The 21,719-nt window shown below is 43.1% G+C and overlaps 1 protein-coding gene across 1 annotated transcript in view; it reads left to right on the top strand.

Annotated features, from left to right (window-relative positions):
* The first annotated feature begins 2,020 nt into the window (after positions 1 to 2,020).
* Positions 2,021 to 21,719, top strand: part of plcl1 (phospholipase C like 1) — a 138,190-nt gene continuing 118,491 nt past the window's right edge. The window contains exon 1 of the mRNA XM_049593956.1: positions 2,021 to 3,032. Coding sequence (XP_049449913.1) covers positions 2,847 to 3,032 — 186 coding nt within the window. The 5' untranslated portion in view covers positions 2,021 to 2,846. The remainder of the gene's footprint in view (positions 3,033 to 21,719) is intronic.

The raw sequence follows: 21,719 nt of genomic DNA, 5'->3' as shown, positions 1-21,719 counted from the left end.
TGGAGAAGGAGCCAACAGTGTTCCTAACAAGATGGCTCCCAAACATGACACCACTCTGCAGTTGCCTTTGGACAACACCTCACATTCCCACCAACACATCAGTCCTTATTCACTGTAAAGCACAGACCTCCCCTCCTTCTCTCCCAGAGTCCTCTGCTCTGTCAGATAGACATATGGAAAAACTCACCTGGTTGATGCTGTTTTCCAGGATTTAGCCTAGTTTCGGTGAATCAAAGGATAAGCTATTACAGTTCCTGATATCCCGTTGGAAGCTGATGCAGCATGGAGGCCGTCCAGTTTCCAACACCTGTGCAATGGTTCAGGCTGCTTGTTCAGCTGGTGCCCATCTTGTCCTTCTTTTCCTCGATGTTTACTGATGAGTAATTTGAAAACCTCGACCCTGGCTCACTAGCAGCTAGTTCGCCAGGGTCGAGGTTCAGCAGCTAGCAATGCCAACCACAAAAAGCAGCACCACCACTTGCAAAATAGGCATAAGAGCCTAAATTTAGCACAATTTAGCAGAGCTGACGAGAGAGGCGACTGGGAGCGTGCATGCATATGTCATATGTATTAGGTTTTAATGCACTCTGGCACCTTATTTACACTTAAGTACAAGAAAATTAAATCGATACAACTGAAAATTACCAGACAAATGCACAAAATGTAGGAAAACAGACGAACGTTGTTTCACTGTATTCGGCAATGTAGAAAGTTGGGCTGCCCAGCTATCCAGAGAAACATGACCATAGTAAAAATGAACGAGTATTTATAGACCTCAGCTTTACACCTAAAAAATGTGTTGCACTTTATGGAGAAACACTCACAGATGGAGCACTTCTTGGTGGATGAGACAGATGTTAGAATGGATAATTTACATATTACAGTGTCATCAACATACATTTGAGAATATATGAGTCTCTTTTTTCCTGTGGACAGTTTCTGAGCTTGTTTATTTTTTCTTGTCTTACAAATACTGGTTACATTTTGTATTTAATATATTTAATATACTTCATTTTTTATTAATTACCATTTATTAACATAGAAGAAGCTTTTTTGTTTGTTTGTGGTTTTGTTTTTTGGACCCCTTTTTGCTCTCTTTCTTGGTTCTGTATTAAAGCAGCAGTTTTATGTCACGTTATGTATCATATGAATCTAAAACGCTGTGTATTACGGTAGGAAATTTAAATAAAAATATTGTGGACAAAAGAAGTACAAAAAATTGCAGTGTAAATCAATTTACTTTTGTTGTGAATTAGAAAATGATTGGGGGGCCACCGGGCACCCTATCGCAGGCCAGATTTGGCCCCTGGATGTAAGTTGAGTACCATATTTACTACCCATGTGGGTAGTAAATGGGCTGAAAAATGGACCCTATATGGGACTTTTCACAGGTTCCATTTTGGCCCCATGCCCATTGCCCATACGAGTGGGTTTGCCCAAACAGGCTCCACATGGGTCACTCTGGGGCCTCCTGAGTATTGAGTGGGTATGGGTTTGAAATGGGCATCTTATCTGGGGCCCCTTGGATAAACCTATCCATGTGGGCAAATGCCATGGGGCCAGAAGGGAGCCTGTGGACAGTCCCACATAGGGCACATTTTTCAGCCCATTTACAACCCACATGGGCCCCACATACAAATGTTAGTCGGGGAGAAGCCAAACACAGATTTCCAATGTGAATCTGAATTTGTTTCTCATCATTTTTAAGACATAGTATTAAAAACAGAAACTCTGGTAAAAATTAAAATCAAGCAGTATCCATTAGCTGCTCCTGTTCCCTGAGGTTTTTATTGTACCTGGGCTCTCCTCCAGTTCTCCCAGCGCTCCCAGTGCCTGGTACATTGTCTGTAAAAGCGATAAGGAGGCTCTGGACTCGACCCTGCACCAATCAGCGCCTCCAAATCTCCCAGCGGCGCAGCGCATTGGCTGCCCCGCGCGTCACTCCTGATCTCGGCGGCATGTGGGAGGAGCCCGGTGGAAACATGACGGGAGGGGTGGCGGGTTAGAGGCGGTGCGACTGTCAATTGTGTTCCCTATTCTCGTCAAAAGTCGGCTGTTGTTGCTGTTGAGTCAAACCAAGACGGTCCTGGACGCTGTGTTGAGTCAGAGCAGTGCGCTCCACGCTGACACGTGAACGCGTCTTCTCTTTTCTCGCCGCAAACGGAAGCGCAACTTCGCTCCTTTTTTGCACTTTGACATCGCAGTGTTTTGGGGGAGAGGAGGAGGAGGAGTAGGGTTTCGTGTCGCCTCGGAGCCAAACGCTGGATTGTTGTCAAACATTTCTTCACACCAACACCTCGTCTCGCTTTCACCGTTTCTCGTCACGCACTGAGGCTTTGTGCGTTTTTCTGGTGCACAGAAAGGGGGTGCCTTCACCGCCTCGAGGCAAAGCGGCAAGACTGGGCACGGTGAAGACTTGTTGCGCGCATCCGGGGAGCGCACCAGTCCAGTTTTCATCCAAGTCCATGTACAGTACCTGCGTGTGATGCTTTGATTTGAGCTGCGGGTCTGTGAGTGGAGCATGGACTGTGGAGATGAGCTCAGCCTGAAGTCAGCACGGCTCGCTGCTCTGTGACTATGACAGTCTGCCCATAATTAACCAAACTGGACTGATTAGTTTGCTCCTGTGTGTGTGTGTGTGTGTGTGTGCGTGCGTGCGTGCGTGTGTGTGTGTGTGTGAGAGAGAGCTGCTGCCGAGCGGCTGATGCTTCAGGAAAAACCATTTCTCCTTTAAATGGCATCCACGCGCAGCAGAGTCAAACTTTATTCGGGTCAGATCCGACGACTTGATTAATTTTCCTCCCCCGGTGTTTCAAATCGAGCCCTGCCTCTCTCTTCTCATCGACATGTCTGAGCGTGATGGATATGGAGACGGGCTGTGCAGCGACGGAGCGCAGGACTGCATCCCGCCGAGAGCGTCCCGCGGCCGGCGGAGCGGTGTCATCCTCCCCGGTGGAGGTGGCGGCCAGGACACCGACACCATCCTCCTGGATTCGGTGAAGGCGGCACCGCGCCGGAGCAGCATCATCAAGGTAAAGAAACCTCTCATGCTCTTTCCTGCAGCTGTGTTTGCTCCATTTACTTATAAACCAGGGGAATATGATGGAAACATCAAGAGCTGTTTGTGTCCGTTGGGTCCAAGATGGCCAGATACTGGTGTAACACAGCTCCTCAGGAGACAACGCGTTTATTGTGATGCTGTGAAATGTGTCAACAAGTGAATGATCTCTGTCAGTGGGTGAAATGATCAGCAGTAGTTTTGCTTTGCTTTTGCAGACAAGCAGCAGGTCTTGAATCTTCCTGCACGGCCACAGTGCACTCCTCAGCTCCGAGGCCACACTGAGGTTTGACGCGCGTCTGACAGCAGCCACCTGTCCGTCAGTAATCCCTCATTTCGCGTCCTTTTACGCGCGTCACATGTGCGTAATTTCAAATTCCTGAATATCCGTCTTCGTCCTCTGACTGCGTTTCAAAGTAGCCATACCACATTCTCAGATGGTAGGATAGCTGAGCGAGGTGACACACAACTTCTGACTTCTGTGTCACACTAAACTGCTGCTGTATACACTCACTGTAGCGTGCAGCTAAGCTCCCTGAGGTTTAGTTTCCCCTCTAAGAATGAGCCTTTAACATATGTATAAGGATTAAATATGATGTAAGAAAGTCTGTATATGAACAGTAGTTGTGTGGGATTATTAGAGACGCCTCACACTGTGGGTGAACTTCATCAGGGTGTACATTTGTCTTAACAATATGAGTACCCTTGCACTGGGCTGGAGGAAGTACTCACATCCTTTATTTAAAGGTCCAGCGTGTTGCTGCGTCCAAATGTCCACCCTGTGGACTTGTGGACTGAGTCCTCTGACTTCTGTTGTACATACTGTGATGAGTTCACTGTCATCACGTAAAGTCTGTGAGGTTAGAGACCACAAGCTGCTGACCGTACACCTGCACCCCCCAAATACATTGTTTTCCACGTAGATGCGGCAGGCGCTCAGACTATTCAGATTATTTCTGGCCTACATGTTTCAAATTCTTTAGAGTTGTAATAGGCTACAGTGACTGTTGTACACAAACACACGTTTTGTTTTATAGTTGGCTGTTGGGAAAAAGTGTTGCAGTGAATTGTCGGCAGGTAAATCAGTGAAGTCTGCACCCCAAGCAGACTCTCTGGCAGTCTGCAGAAAGTCCACTTTAGGCCCCTTGTGACCGGATGAATTATGGATTTGGAGCCCTAAGCACGTCCAGACTTCCCGTGAACACGCCTGCAAAGTCTGTGAGTTTGCAAGTGTGGTGAGGTCTGGACATTTGGATTCAAGATTTCAGAGGATTTAGTGGCGTCTAGTGGTGAGGAGTGCAGGTTGCAACCAGCTAAAACTTCTCCTGGTAAGAATTCCTTCAACGTTCAGGAGGTTTTTACCAGGAGCTGAATTATCCACAGACGTCTCTTCCTCTCCAAATCAACCTGACCTGGTGGTTTAAATCGGTAAAATACAGTAAAGCAGTTTCATGTTACAAATCAGTGTTTCTCCACTGTTTGACGTGTCTGAGGCGGGCTGTTCGACCACAACTTGCTATTGTGTGTTCACCCTTTTTCTCTGATAACTTGATGTGTGCTCACCTTGTTTCTGATCCACATGTTCAGGAGGTTTTTACCTGGAGCTGAATTATCCACAGACGTCTCTTCCTCTCTAAAACAAACAGATCAGGTGATTAAAAGCAGTAAAACTAAAACAACCCTAACTGACCGCAGAGATGCTCCGTCTTGAGGGAGCAGCAGAACATTACATATTGTATATTTACTACTGATGCATCAGTGTGTTAGCAGCATTTGTAGCTGGACAAGGCGGAGCTAGATTTAATTACTTAATATACTGTTAGATATTTAAATTCCCAGTTTAAAAGTCGGGCCCCTTCAGAGGGTCACCAGATCAATCTGAGGAGTCATGAGATGATTGATTAATTTATGGAGCAGAAAAGAAGAAGAACAGCAAATATTTATTTTCATATTTTGCGGTTATTTGTGAAATAATGGAGCATTTTACCGCTACGAGCCTCAGACGGTTGTTTTAATGACAAACGGGTCCTTGAAACAGTGCGCACAACCCAAAATCTCAAGGTAATGTCGGGTGCACAGTTGCGATAAAGACTAAACAAACAAAACAACGGCACTCACTGATCCATCTTCTTTGGTATTTTAATTGTGGACAGAAAACAAACGTGTTTCAGTGTGAAGCCATCATCAGCGTTCATTCAGTGAGTGCCGTTATTTTGTTGTTTGGTTGTTTAAATGACACCATCTGAGGAATTCAGAGGCGAAACATCTCTCACGATCATCATAAAGTTGTCCTCAAATACACGCAGCTTTCTTTATAAGGGGGGCATGAGCCAAAAAGGGCGGAAAACCACAGGTTTATGAGCTCATCACATGTTGTTTTAGGTCATAAAATATCTGCTGCTGACAAATAAACGTAGTGGAGTAAGAAATACAGTAATTCCCTCCAAACGTGGACATATGAAGTAGCAGAGAACAGTGTAGCACTTGAGTAAATGTACTTAATTACTTTCCACCACTGCTGCAAAGACCCCTCACCTACTGACCTACTGGCCGATATCATGGTGATGTCATGCTTTTCCACCCTCACCTGTGCTCAGGTTGCAGGTCAGCGAGCCCCTTGAAGGCACCAAGCGTAGAAGTGAGGATCATGTTAGGGGATCATTATCCTTTAATTATCCTACATATCCGCTCCACCTCAGGTTCTGTGTCACCTGTGCCAGAAATCAGGCCGGAGGAGGACGTTATAGGACGGACTCTTTATGACCTTCTCACATGTGATGCTGACATCACGCTCCGTATGTCATGTCAGCGGTAAAGCGATTTCTGCCAGCCTCTGGTCCGTACTGTATCGGAGCGCTGTAAGACAGAACAGCGAGCCCCATCTGGAAGATCCAGCTGAACAGAGAGTCCTTTGACTGCTGCTGGGGAGGAAGTGGATGAAAGGATGGACAGATGAGAGGAGTGATGTCAGTGACAGGCGCGATCAGCTGTGACAGACAGCTGAGATGGGTATCAATACCTCTCAGAGACCTCCCAAATATGTCAGATTATTATTAACTGGTTCAGACTGACAGTCCTCAGTGAAATGTAACGATTAGTCGATAAACCGGCAGCTGTTGATAGTAGAATAATTGTTTCAGTCATTTTAAAGCAGAATATGTGAGGACATTCTGCCTGTTGATGGTTGTAAACTTAATATTTTGGGGCATTTGAGCTGCTGGTTGGATAAAATAAGCAATTTAAACAGATTATTTTGACATTTTTTGAATATTTTGCAGACAAACAATGCTTGATTTTTAAATTTTTTTTCCATACTCACTGTAAGAGTATGATCACTAAAATTAGGTGGGAGAAAATTGGATATATCGATATATCGAACTTCACTGTGTTTGCACACACACGCCTGACGCACGCCTCTCTGTCGCTGAAACCTGCAGACGTCTTTATTTAAGTGGATTTTTTTGCTGGTACCAGTCTAAATAAAGGGAAAAGGCGAGGTGAGCTCCCGCACGACTCACGTTACTACGACAACACACGCTCACATGTGTCCAAGACGCCCACACATACCATGTTACCGTCTGCACACACACACACCCCTGTTTGTTCAGCTCACCCCATCAAAACACACACACACACACACACACACACACACACACACACACACATGCAAGCAATTAAGTCCTTGTTCTGTCTGCAAGCTCTGAAGCTGTTGCGTGGATGCAGTAATTACATCCTCAGCTCAAGAGCCTGTGTGTAGGTAATGGTGATCATCATCATCATCATCATCATCATCCTCATCATCATCAGTAGCAGCAGTGAGACTCTGGGCCTGTTTTTATTCTTTGTCATTGATGTTTACGTGGAGTGAAATATGTTAACTAACTATTCCAGATGTTTCGAGCATCATTTGCTGACATATTTGATCTTTGGAAACTTTGAGATCTTCACATCTTCATACAGTTTAACTGATGAACGTATAGTTTCTGTACCTGCACACACACATTCCTGTCGTATTTGAAGCAGAAGTTTGCGATAATAGAGAGAGAAGATTGGTTTAGCTCAGATCTGATGGATCATAGATGTGAAATCCTCGCGTTTCTAAAGTTGGTGACAGAGGTGCAACGATCGATTGATCAGTCCATTGACAGGAAATGTACCTGCAGTTAATTGTTTCATAATTGATTGTCATTTTTTCTGTTTCCAGCTTCTATAATGTGATACTTTGCTGCATTTTTAGAGAGTTTAATAGACAGAACAAGCAAATTGAAGATGTAACTGTGGCATCTGAGAAACTTTGGACGTCATTTATATCTCCGCCAGCTGGAAGCATGAAGGAGATTATGCATTTGGTGATGTGTGTTTGAGCATGTGTTTCTGTCTCACAAACTACTGGACCAGTCAGTCTCATATTTTGTGTGCACATTTATGACCATATGCTCAATGGCCTCTCATGGCTGTTGTGATTCACAATCATTGGAAAACCTGTTTTATTGATGTTTTATACGTCACTGACAGCTGACTCCTCTCAACTGGCCGGCAAAGGCTGCGAGTTTTCTCGACATCGTCTCTGCTACAAACACCAAGCCTTAGTGCCACATTTTGGCCTTCACTGTGGCTCAGAAACTGACATCCATCGAAAAGTTTGGGCTCATTTTGAACCAAAGCATTTGCAAATTATTCCATATTCTTAATATGTTATGATTAGGTTTGCAGTGATACACCATGTACTGTGATATAGAAGTTGATGGTTATCATATTGTGTACATTTGCTAATCTAACATATTGAATAAAAATGCAATTGGACGGAGAATCTTTCCTTTATTCAAGTTATTTTCTAAGGGTTTTACACAAACTTCCATTAACAAAATGGTTTCAGGTTACAATTATAGTAATAAAACATTTGCACAACCAACAAGAACCCTTCTGTTTTTATCCCTTTAAGGCTCATTCTGACTGATAATGATAAATTCTGTAATACTAAAAACGCTGACACAGTTATCGTACCATGAAAATCTTCTACTGTTGCAACCCTAGCTATGCTCCACTAAATTTAGGCACATGATGAGATGAATTAGTCCCTGTTTTTGTTAGTTTCTTGCCATCTTGACTATAAGGCAGCTGGTGGGACAATCCTATCAGACGCAGCTCTCAGCAGTCTGCCTGTGACCTGGTTTTGTTCCCAGACAGCACCTTACCACACTGTAGGAGCGTTTTATAAGTGGAGCGTTTTGTCTGAGGATTTTTGATTTGCTCATTTTTCCTTGACATTGGTGCTTCTACCTGAAGTAAGTAAGTGAGCAGGCAGTTAAATCTTTTTTTTCCCAAGAGTATGTATGTATAATGTGATGTTAATTCCACTACAGAAGAGACTTGATGATCACTAACATTAGGTGGGGACAAAAGTGGATATACTGATATCGGTTATTGGCCAAATATTTTGTTACAAATCAGGAAAAATCCAATATCTTGCATCTCTAGATTGAAGATTAGTGGGTGTCTATTGTTATTTGAGATACATTTGGTATTCGCATCCCGTAAGATTCTAAAGCCAAACCTAACTATGTGTGTTTGTTGTTGAAGGAAAAACAATCACGGCGTGGTGTTGTATCAACATAGTGCTTTTATTTTGAAAGAGACTGTATGCAAACTGTACATTTCCTGTGAAAACAGAAGTGGATTTTGAAAACAGACAATGCATGGAACAGGCTGAAGTAGTGTTGCACGGTATACCGGTACTAAAATAGTACTGCGGTACTAGAGTATTCCAAACGGTACTATACTGCATTTGGAAAATACTGGTACTTTGAAATTGATTCAATTCATTCATTTAGTTAATTTATTTTACTCAATTATGCACACAAACGCCTTTCTTGTTCCTATTGGAGCACAGATTGCGCAAGTGGTGTGTATGACAACACCTGTATCAACATTCGCAGCTGGCGCACGTGAAAAAAGACAAGAGAAAGTCTGCCTCGCTAAGGGAGACAACACGAGACAACACCAACTTGGTGGAACATTTGAGTTACCAAACCGTGACGTCCGTACCGAGGTACTTACCGAACCATGATTTTTTTGGTACCGTTACACCCCTACTATTTATTGTTCTAAAGGTTTGTATCCAAAAGGACTTTTCCTTAGGAAAAGTACCGAAGAGTACGGAAAAGTATCGAAATTCATATTGGTATTGGTACCGAAACAAAGATTTTGGTATCGTGACAACACTAGGCTGAAGTTGACACGGCGTCCCAGAACGTCAACAACCAACACACCCAGGCTACCTTGCACGTCAGATGTGGACATGGAAAGTCCATGACCAAGCGTGGACATGTGACGAGGTCACAGTGAGGATGAGTTCACTGAGTGCACTTTTTTAGTTTCAGCATTTTCTTAACATTAAATGGACTAAATGACGAATCTATTAATGGGAAAAAGAATCTGCAGATTGTTGAATATGGGCTGAGAAAATGTTTCTACTTTTAAAGTTGAATAATCATTTTAAAACTTTTTGGACTGTCTGAAAAACACTTTGTTACAGAGCTGAAGGAGTTTTTGGCATCTGTATTGTACAGCTGACAGTGTAGAACGAGACAGACAGGAAATGAGAGTAAGATGATATGACATGCAACAAAGGTCGAATTTAACTGGTTATTTGGTGCTGGCCCTGACCATTCAGCCCTCAGAGTGCTCTTGTTATAAAAAGTTAATGCTCAGAGCTGCCACATTATCACACATCTTGTGTCATTTTGAATCAAAGAACCAGATTTTTTCAGCGTTGTTCATCTCTTGTACTGATGATTCATCTGGGAGAGTCTCACGTCCACCCAACCCTTGAAAAAGCTCCAACGGCCGGTCACCTCCTGACCCTCGGTGCCAGAAATAACTCTTCCTTCGTCTCCAGTTTAATAAGAAAATAATTCTATGTGCTTGGCTGGCTTTAGAGAAGAGCCTGCTGGTACTCCTTAAGTCGGGTAAAGCAAAACAGAATGGGATGAATTATCATGACTTCAACGCTATCGTTTTCTCTGCAGCTAATGCAAATTAAGTTGTGAAATTGGTTGAAACCTAGAGTATCTTTTAATAGAGTACAGCAGTGAGACTAAGGCATTTCTTCCATTTGAATGTAATAGCATTTCACGCAAAACTAAATTAAAAATCTGTCACTGTTTGAGGATCCCTCCCCCACCGTCCAGGCTCGTTTTCACTCATTCATGCATTGTTATTCCAGTCACCCGGAGCCGCTGTCAGAGCGCCGCTCCATCACGTTTAAAGAGTGAGTTAAAGGGACGTTAATCTCAATCAAGTTAAACACATTAGTGCTCAGGCTGGTTTATTAATTTTCCCCCAGTAAACCACAAACGATTAGCTTACAGCATTACTGTGTAACGGGCCAGAAGGCAAACACGAAGCTCGGCGGCAGACACGCCAGTCAGTCAGGCCTGGGAGGGGAGAGCGGCGCGGGATTAACAGTCGAATGACAACACACACACACAAACACACACATGGACAGACACAGGTTTTCCAGGATGAGGCTCAGGGGGAGGCATGGTTGGGCGTCTCTCTGACAGGCCGGCGTGCAGCCTGACTGCTCGCTGTTGGAGCGCTGAAGGACACTGTCTCTCCTGTGCTGCTGCATTTGGAGAGCAGAGGCCTTGATGTCTTGCAGTTTGACTGCCAGCCTGTGTTTAGTATTTCTGCAGGGTTTCAGGTGGTCACTGGATTTCTTGACTGTTAAAGATTTCTGAGAATTTAAGTGGGAATAGATGCATTATGTTGGATTATTGAAATCCATCTCATGAGTCACTTCACAGGACTCTTTGTTGCAGTGTGGACATCAGTGGACGAGGAGGACGCAGAGGTCTTACTCGCATTTTAACTTTTATGATTACATTCATTTTGCACACCTGTATGCATCCATGCATGTGCTTAAAAGAGCATCCAAAGTTGTGTCCAAAATCGCCCTCTCATTCATTCACTCATTCACTTCTTCCATAACAGACTGGAGTTTACTCAGCAGTGAAATTTCAGACACTTATTAATTATCATTTATATGTCATCCCTGAAAGGTGTAGTGTCATACGATATGTTTGAATCATGGGTTTGAAGGCAGAATTGAACAAAGAAAAGTCCACAGCATGTTCACAACATTTTAATGCCTCAGTGTCGGCGACTGCTGTGGCTGGAGACATAATGTTTTGGGTTGTCCGTCTGTCCGATTATTTTGAATGCGATATTTCAAGAGCACCTTGAGGGAATTTCTTCAAATTTGACACAAACGTCCAAGGATGAACTGATGGGAATTTTGTGGTCAAAGGACAAATGAATGAATGTGTGGGAAACCCTGAATTCATATTAAGTGCATCACATTATGTTCAAATCATACAATTAATCCCTTAATTCAGTTCAGAATTTTGTCGCCAATTCATGTAGCTACACCTGAGATATGTGATATGTGAGTGAAACCTTTAACCTGTTGGTGGTGCAAAATGAAAAATCAGAGGATTCCTAAAACCTCTAGGATTTATCGTGGGGATGCACAATAATACTGGCGCGTCATTGGTGTTGGTCGGTATGACAAACCAATTGCTTTCATCTTTTTTATTGGCAAAGTAAACATGTAGAAAACATCAGGTAAGTGGTACAGCACAGGTACCAACATAACATATCTGAAATAAATAAAAGTATGAAGAAAATAAATGAAAAAAATTAAAACAGATGATAAAATAAATACATGTAACCCTTTCACCCGCCCTTTTCATTTTGTACTGTGTTAACTACCACCAGAGCAGCAAAGAAGAAGAGATAACTCTGTAAATGACAATGAAACGTCCATTAGCCAGAGATAACGTGAAAAATGCTTATGATTCAGTTCCTAACTTTCTGATGCAGAAGGACTTATCTTAGCAAAAGGAGGACACATATAAAAATAAAGAATAAAAAGGTGAAGTCAGTCCGAGGATTCGCGGGAGAAAGCTGCATGATTTTCTATAATATATGTTTATATATTCTTCCTCTTTTTGTTGAGACATGTCAGTTAGAAGACGGTGGCAAACCAACGCCCAACTGATTTCAGCCGTATTATAAAACAGGCTGGTGATCTCCTTATAACTCATCATGAGCTGAGGAACAGCCTAGCAGACCATAAAAGTTTAAAAAATGAAAGTGCACAGACGTGCCTGCGCTCCATGATGGAAAGTCATGGAAAAGTCATGGAATTTGATATGAGGGCCACAGTGGGAGCCCTGCTTATGTTCGATAGGAGTTTATTTCTGTCCCCTCTCAGTCAGGGTGCCATGTGGCTCTCTTATCCCGCTCTGCCTCCTTCTCCTCTCCCATCTGCACTCCCCGCTCTGCGTCTCCAACTCTGCATTGTCTTTTCTTTTGTCTTTTCCAATCCCTGTTTTTCCTCCAGTCTTTCATTCGGTACGTCTTTGATGTTTCCCGTTGTTCTTCTCTGCGTTATTGTTCTCACTTTGTTGCATTCGCTCTAATTCTCCGTCCCGCTCCTCCTGCTGTGCCGAGAAGCGAACAATGATTTGTTTACAACGTGCTCCTGGAAACCGGTCAAGAGAAATGACAATGTATCGTGTGTGTGCATGCAAAGCAATTAGGGCCACTGAGGGCCCTCTGTCTCCCAGTATCATTCTGCAACTGGTGCCACATCTCTCCGGGAACACACACCACCTCATCACAGCTGCTGGTCAGGAGTTTAATGTGTGTGACTGCAACAGAGACAGAGCACATGTGGCTCTGAAACACCTCACAATGTTACACAAGTCGTTACAAAAACAGCACAAAGTGGAGCCTCAAAGCAAATCGACAGCATTCCTTTGGAGGTTATGTCTTTACTGTGCATCAGCTGTAAGGTTTCCTGCTCCCTCCTCTTCAGCACGTCAGACGTGCATCTAAAAAACTAAATTTGTTGGAAACTTTACATGTCAAATCAAAACTACATATTATATTGGAGAGAAGTCAGACATCTCCAACACTCTGCAACTCACACCAAAACTCTCTAGACTGATAAATAACTCTACAGGTGAGAGGGAGACTATGTACCTTTGGTTTTAGAGTGAACTGTCCCTTTAAGAATGAGACCTGTATTTCTTACCTTACTGTATGCACACACACAACCCACAGGACTTAAAAGCAGTGAATTATTATTCCACTGTCCCTCAAAAAAATCAAAACAAACAATGTTCCAATAGAAAAAAAACTTTCATCTGATTCAACAAGTCAAATAAACCAACTTAAAGTGCTGGTTAGTGAAGTTTAGTCGGTCTTAAATGGCACCAAATGAAACTGTAATCAGTCTGAGTAAATGTCTATAAACGATAAATTATTACAAACAAAATGATGTGACACATGAAAAATATTTAATGACGGGATGAGACACATATGACATTTTCATTGCAGAACAAGAAGGTGAAACAGCTTCATCATGCATGATTAGAGCACCTTGTTTTGAGGATGCTGAAGGCTACGGGCTTCATCTTCAAATCATAAAGCCACAGACAAACATCCAGCTGTCCTCGTCAGATCATTTAAAGTGTAGCTACGGTAATAAGGAGTTTGCTACCAAGTAGGAAAACCAACCTTTTTGTGCCTTTGTTGGTGTTTTAAGCTGCTTATCGTGTTTCATTAATGGGCTGAAAAGAATTCACTGAATGAAACCTGCAAAGTGTGTGCGTGTGTGTGTGTGTTGCTCTCTGCACACTCTTTGTCAGACACTGTTAAGGCCAAAACACAGCGGCGTTAAGGCCAAAACACAGCGGCGCCATATGACGCGCATCAAAACATTATTCTCTATTTACAAACCCACACTGGTGGCGCGTCAACGTGACGCCGCAGCACTTCTCGCTATTGTCCTATTTTCCAGCGTCAGCAACCTGATAAGCAACTCACATTGGTACCGTTGTTGTCTGGTTGTCGTGGTCATCCTGCATTGTGTGTTTTTTTTTTTCTCTTCCTGCGTCTTCTTCCTCGTCTTTTGTTCTAATTTGCGGGTGGCAACCAGCTAGTCACATTGCTGCCACCTGGTGGAGTCACACACACACTAAAATAGACACAGATCCAGACAGCAGATGTGGATTTTTGAAGCTGATATATGTAGTTTTTCATCGAGCCGCGAGCGTCACAGAGGTTTGCATCACCAAAGGTTTAAGACTAGGGATGGGTACCTTTCACATTTGAACCGATACGGTACCGATACCCGCTACCTGGGAATCGGTACCGGTACGCAACAGTAGCTGTTTTCGGTACTTTTTTTTTTTTGCATATATGTGTGGTAATAAAGGATATTTCAATTAGAATTTTTTTTTGTCAAAACTAACATTTATTTCTCAGTATCAAACAGGATAAAACAACATATAACACTGTTTGTAACATAATATCAAAAGGTAGCCTATATAATTGACTATGCAGCAGTTCTTTTTATTGCACAAAATGAACCCACTCCTACTACCTCCTATTCCTCCTCTTTCCCCTCTGGGAAAAATGTGTGTGGGGGAATGTAACGTTAAAGTTAGAGAATACGAGGAACCGAGCTGATAATGATAACTAAGGCAAGTTAAAATGCGAAGCTAACGTTAGAATGACCAGAACAAAGCCCAATCATCTTAAACACTAAGCTTATTAATTACCTGGAACCGATGTAGCTGATGTCCCGCTTAATCACCACCGTCATCATCGAATGTTAATCCCACTTCTTCTGCCCCGATGCTGGCTGCAGATGACAACGAGCCGCTAGCTGCAGGTGTGCTAACGCCGGGAGAAGTAGCCTTAACTTTCAGGCTATCAAATACTGTGCAGTCGTCAGCCTTTAAAAACACCTTGTGCTTGACCAGGTGCTTCCTCAGGTTTGAGGTATTTCTGTAGCTGGCCTTGCGTCGCAAATATTGCAGCGAGCGTAGTCTGCATCAAACTTTGAGATATGGAGCCACACCTTCGACCTCTTTCTCTCAGCCATGCTGCTTTGTTGATAGCTGCCATTGATGTGATCATGCTCTCATGCGTACAATGCTGCATTCATGATAGGCAGTGAAAACGTCACTCCTCCACTCTCGAAGTCCCTTGGATGCGTTCAGGTACCGAAATGTGGTTCCATTTGATTTTATGTGAATCGATACTCGGGATTACCGGCCGAATTCGGTCGGTACCAATTAAAGTACAGAACTCGGTACCTATTTATGACAAAATCACTTGACAACACAGCGAGAGAGGAGAGGGAGAGACACTGTGCTGCTGCCAGAGGCGCCGCTGACTGGAGTCAGTGATTATTTCACTTTCAGCCATGCTTGTTGTTGCCGTGGGTAACAGTGTGATGTCAATATGTCAACAAGCCAAAATACTGCAAGTATTATGATATTAATTTTTTATATTCATATTAAGAATTATGCTGGTATAATTGTAAATGAGATGATATGACTCACCCCTAACGATATCTGAAGAAGCTAATATCCTGTATCTATATCATCCTGTCCAATTTAGCCAATTTATCGTACAATTTATCAGCGACACGGTGGTACAGTGGTTAGCATTGTCGCCTCACAGCAAGAGGGTGCCTGGTTCGAGTTTGCATGTTCTCCCCATGTCAGCGTGGGTTTCCTCCAGGTGCTCTGACATGTTCCCCCTGTGTCAGCGTGGGTTTCCTCCAGGTGCTCCAGCTTCCTCCCACAGTCCAAAGACATGCAGGTTAATTGGCGACTCTAAATTGTCCGTAGGTGTGAATGTGAGTGTGAATGGTTGTCTGTCTCTAAGTGTCAGCCCTGTGATAGTCTGGTGACCTGTCCAGGGTGAACCCTGCCTCTCACCCAGTGTCAGCTGGGATAGGCTCCACCCCCCGCGACCCCCAACAGGATAAGCAGTTGTGGAAAATGAATGAAAATGAATGAACAGTTCTTGTGCACCCCATTCTGTATATATTGCATTAGATCCATGTTGACCCCCAGACACACAATATTTTACCATCCAACAACATGCTAGATTTGAAAACTAGTGGCTTTAAAGTAATAAAAGCTAATTCCTTGTAAGTTAAACCAGTGATGTGATGTTTGTAATGTGAGAGGACTTTCTCCTGCAGAAAACTTGATGCCTCAGAGTTCTGCTTAAACACAAGTCATTTCCAAACAGCCACGAGTGCAAAACAAGTGTTTTCTGGTTGATGGAAAGTGACATTATGTAATCATACGTGCCTCAGCTGAGCCTCGTGTGTGACACGTTTGCACAGAGTGATTAAGTGATTACACGTATCACCTGGCTTTTATGTGAAGAACCAATTGGAGCTCTGCAAGAAATCTTATCAGCATCTCATTATTTTATTTTGTGATTGTGTCTGCAGGACCTCACATGAGAGTGGAGGAAGAACTGTGGGGCAGATTTCTCTGACCTGCACAAGGAATTTGTGATACATTTCATTTCATGCACTTTGTTAATATAAGACTTTAACAGCAAATTGAATTTTGTTTTTAGCTTCTGAGCTAATAATGCTAAATACGTCTTGCTTTTCTCTAAGTTCAGCTGAAACCCTAGGATGTCTCTTTTGTTCAGTCACCAGTGATGTCAGAGCGATTTTCTCATGTGTTGCCACAGTTTCTTTTGTCGTTGAAAGGAAGGTAAATGGTCTCAGAGATAGATCAGAAATGTTCCTTTGGCCTCAGAGCCTCTGAGTTGGCTTTTGTGTGTGTTTGATTGACAGCTCCTGGAGGAGCAGAAAGAAGAAACTGTGGTGGCGTACGAGCTGCGGGCAGAGGACATTTTATTATCAGCAGTGTGGAAGAATAGGAACCACATCATTTAGCATTTAAACCCACCAAGTTTGACTTTTGCAGTCACATTTTTAGGCTGCTTTAATGTGCAGAAGCAGGCTGCCTAATTAGCTGCAGGTGACATTAGCAGAGATTTTCACTGGTGGATGTTTGTTCGGAAGTTTATTCAGCGAGCTCAGATGCAACATAAGATGTGTGTCCATGCCTGGAGATAAGAGGATGTCGGTGATGAAGCTGATTTGGATTGTTGTTTAAATCTGTGTGGTGGGATCCTGTCTGGCTGCTGGTGTGACTGTACAACTTTATATTTAATGAACATTTCACATATTTTTTTAGATATATTTTCATATTTTTAATGGTAAACATCTATGACATGTAATTCTTGACTTTTGACTTGTGTTTCGTTTTGCACCAAAATACAGAGACACATTTCCAGCCCAGTCTCCAGATGTAATGTTGGTGCTGTATATTTCTGCAAACCATGAATACGTTACATTTGTATGTTTCATATGTGTCAAGAGTTTCTAAGGTGACGAAGTATAAGAGCTGACTTTGTCATTGGCAGGTAGGGGGGATGGTGGATGGCGTGACACGTAGGCGCGATGCTTGCCAAGCTGCAGATCACTGTTTGAGACCAACAAACAACAAAACTGGAGTCATTGCTGCACTTTCAGCAGCTTTTTAGCCACCAAACAGGTTGTTTTTAATCCTGTCACTGTTTTTGTGCCATGAAAAGTGGTTGCTTGTTATCGAGACATCATTGCTTTTTCTGCCGCGATAGTGCCACGAAAAGTGATTGTGTTTCCTGCCAGAGTAGTGACATTAAAAAGGTTGTTTTGTACAGACATTGCTGCTCTCCTATCAGGATTGTGCCATGAAGTGGTTGCTTTTTACTGAGAGATTGCTGTGTTTCCTGCAGGGGTAGTGCCATGAAAAGTGGTTGTTTCGTACAGAGACATCACTGCCTTCCTACCGGGATTGTGCCGTCAAAAACAGTTGCTTTTTACCAAGAGATTGCTGCGTTTCTTGCAGGGGTAGTGCCACAAAAGGCGGATGTTTTTTTTACAAAGACATCGCTGCGTTTCCTGCTAGGATTGTGCCCCCAAAACTTGGTATTTTAAGCCAAAACATGATCTTTTTCGAACTATGCAATGTCGTTTTTGTGCCTACACCTCACCACACGTTAACCAGTGTTGCTGAAACATAAAGTTTCAAAATATTTGCTACATGATAACGTGCAAATGTAATGTATCCGCAGAAACGTACATTTTTTTCTGGTGATTGTTGTAAATGTGAAAACTTGCATTCAGCAGATGATAGAACAGTGATGTTGCTGCTGTATGATATGACAGACTTTATTCAGAGAGGTCCTTTATCAGGGAAGCTGTTGAATGCGTCATGGAAACCAAATAATTTACATAAATATCACACAATGTTTTTTTCAAAAGAGGACGTGGTTCACAGAACAGTCCTGTGTGCTGCTGCAGAGAAATACTTGTAATCTTAATTGGACTTTGATAGTTTTACCAGATGACAAACATGAAGACTTGTAAGTATTTCTTTGAGGGTGTGTGTAGGAAATGAGTGTGAGAGACAGGAGAACAGAGAGAGAGACTCAGTGCATGTGGGAGAGTGTTGATGTCCGTCATTAGAGTTAATACGAATGATGTGGGATTTAAAGAGTGACCTTCACTCTGCGGGCGGCAAGGTTTCCAGTGCTGGAATTAAAACACCAGCACATAAAAGAGGATTTTCGATTTTGAATAACTGAAAACACAAACTAGTTTAAAAGCTGAGCGGCTGCCAGGGTGACTGTGACAAGGACGGTTATATCTACAAATCACTTCCTGTTTCAACCGCTCTACAGGCTGTCTTGCCTTTCTATCACTGTCGGTTCCTCTGTGAACGCGCTGGAAGACAAAGAAGAGGATGACATTTCATTTCTGGAAGCAGAGAGAGAGCATCTCCAGAGCAGACAGCTGAAGAGAGATGCCGAATGTGGTTCGACAGGTTGTAAGAAAGTGAAGCGCAGAGGGCTCAACGTGACGGGAGATACTGAAAAAGGAGGAGAGAGGAAGAGAAACGAGGAGAGTCATCCAGGCAGATGCAGTTTGCAGTGTGTGTGTGTGTGTGTCAGCTCAGCAGTGCGTGGTGTTAACCTCAGGGTGGATAGATCGGGGGAAAACTCTAGAGACTGCATGTCGGGTTGTTTTGCTGTTTTGGGCTTCAGCCTAGAGGGCAACACACACACACACACACACACACACACACACACACAGATCTTGGGTGATGTAACAGAGGCCGTTTTCACATCACAATTTGCTGGTTTGAAACCCACTCCTCACACCCCCACTGGTCTTCTTCTGTGGTACCTGTGTGTGTGTGTCTTTCACCCACAGATTACAGGTGTTTATTAGAGAACCAGCAGCCATGTTAAAGCTCCATCACAGCAGAAAGTATCAGTGAAATTTATCTGAATATCTCTTTGTAAAAAACCCATTTCCACCAGGCAGTCCATTTCAGTTTGTTGCACATTAGAACGATTATTTTTACGTCTTTCATTGTCAACAGTTGTAGCTGTACCAATAGTTCCCTCCATCCTGTACAGTTATTTTGTTACCCAGCACTCTGATCCGATACTAAAAGGTGGAGCTACACACACCACAGTCCGTTGATTGGTCAACAGAGAACTGACGTGCTTACTCACCAAGCACAGAATGCTACAAACTAGACTTGCACCGATTTATCAGCAGTGCTCGGAATTGGGTCGGTTTTCATGTGATCGGCTGTGACCTGCGACGGGCCGGTCAGTCTAAAATATGCCAATTTAAAACGCTGGTCAAATTTCCGCCGTGCCCCATGATTGACATCATGTAACATCAGCAGCACACACACATGCACATGTGCAACTCACAGCTTGGGCGATGTGAGGAAGTGAAACATGGGCGGCTTCTCACCTTAATCATTCACGCACATATCAAAAGAGAGAAGGAGAAAGGTGTTAAACTGAACTGTGGATCTCTCACTGCTGCACTGTGCCGCTTCAAACTGAAGATGCACGTGTCTGCGCACTTACTGGCAGATGCGTCCTGAAGACCTGTGTGAATTTTCCACAGGAGATATTTTTATTTTTTTGTCTATTCAAGAAATTACCCACAAATGCTATACACCAAGAATTACTGTTTTATTTATCTATGTTTTTATTTATGTATGCCTTTTTTACTTTTTTATTTTAATAATGTACCTGAAGTTGTATTTGAGCAAAAAGGAGAATGTTTCTGAACCTGTGTCACTGTTTGTGTTTGTTTGTTAGAGGTGATTATTGAAGAGCTGGTTGTATCTTGGTTAAAATGTTCTAACAAAGCAAAGATAGAAAATATTGCAATATCTTGTGTGCTGTAAAGTGGTTTGAAAAAAATGAAATCGGAATCGGCCGTCCAACACTCTGGAAATTGGTATTGGCCCAAAAAATTGTAATCGGTGCAAGTCTAGTACAAACCTGCTATTTTTAAACATCCCATCGATTACAACACTCCAGTCTGTTCTGAAAATGTCGGCGTGCAACCCTGGTCTTTGGACAGTCAACGAGGTGCAGACATTCCTTTGCATTGTTGATGAAGAGGAAACAACCTCATCTACACTTACTGCAGAGTCCTGTCCGCGGTGGAAACGCAAAACCAGTCGAGGGTTTAGGTGGGCCTACATGTCCGTACGAGTTATGTACAGGCTCCAAAGGCTTTTGCACATCATGGCCAATTTTTTTGTGTCTAAAAATCAATACGACCTCACCTTGTGCGAAACTTTTGCCTGTCGTTAAAGTTAAAGTTAAAGTCAGCACGTTCAAACTGGTTCTGGAAACACAAACCAACATGGTGTGGTGTGACTCACTGTACCCCAGATAGCCAGTGGAAAAGCCATTTTAGATTCTATTAAAATAAACTTTTGGTGCAAAGTTTGTGTGTGGGCGGGGCTGAGGGGAACATGAACCCCTATATGGACAACAGAAAAGTACAACCAAACAAGTGTTTTCCCTGATCCCACTGGAGAGAAACATGTTGTGGAGAATCATGTCGAGGCATTTTATCTCTCCTGTTTTATTTTGCCGGCCGGCGGTGCAGGAATGTCCCTAATGATGTTATCATGATGTGAAGTCTTGGACAACTGGTCTCAGACCAGCTCATGTCAGATGGACTGGTTTAAGGGTTTTTTTAAGGAGAAAATGTTCATGTTACCACTATTTTTAAAGTGAATTCAGACTGAACATCGAGTTTAAAAGAAGTTAAAGCCTCTCCATGTTATCTGTCTGCGGCAGAGCTTCATAATTACACACTGTGTCCACTCCAGCTGACTCGCAGGTTTATAATGCTAATGGGTGTGTCCTGATTTACCAGAAAGCCTAGTTGTGTGTGTGTGTGTGTGTGTGTGTGTGTGTGTGTGTGTGTGTGTGTGTGTTATGTACTTACAGTGTTTGTTGCTGTCATCTTTTACAATAAACAGACTTCAGGTAGCTTGTGTGTGTCTGTCAGTGTGTGTTTGTGTGTTTGAGAAGCCAGTGAGTCATGAACATGTGCATGTGTGTGTTAAAAGTGTGTCTGTGTGTGTGTGTGTGTGTGTGTGTGTGTGTGTAGTGAACAGGGCATGTTTCAGCTCTTTTAGAGAGCAGGAATGTTGTGCGGCTGCCAGACTCGGCTGCTGTGACTTCACTGGGACCAGCGGAGATCCCTGGCACCGCACACACCTGCTGCCATGGCAACCACATACAGGACCCATGACAAACTACCCCTCTAATCCCTCCCTTCTCCCTCCCGCTTCCTCACCCCAAAAACTGTGTGTATGTGTTTGAACATCTCTCTGAATCCTGTGGAAATTAGTCCCATGTGCTTGTGTGTGTGTGTGTGTGT

This window comes from Epinephelus fuscoguttatus, linkage group LG13 (assembly GCF_011397635.1).
Source record: "Epinephelus fuscoguttatus linkage group LG13, E.fuscoguttatus.final_Chr_v1".
Lineage (NCBI taxonomy): Eukaryota > Metazoa > Chordata > Actinopteri > Perciformes > Serranidae > Epinephelus > Epinephelus fuscoguttatus.
Note: the sequence above shows the minus strand (reverse complement) of the source record. Positions and strands in the feature narration are given on the sequence as shown.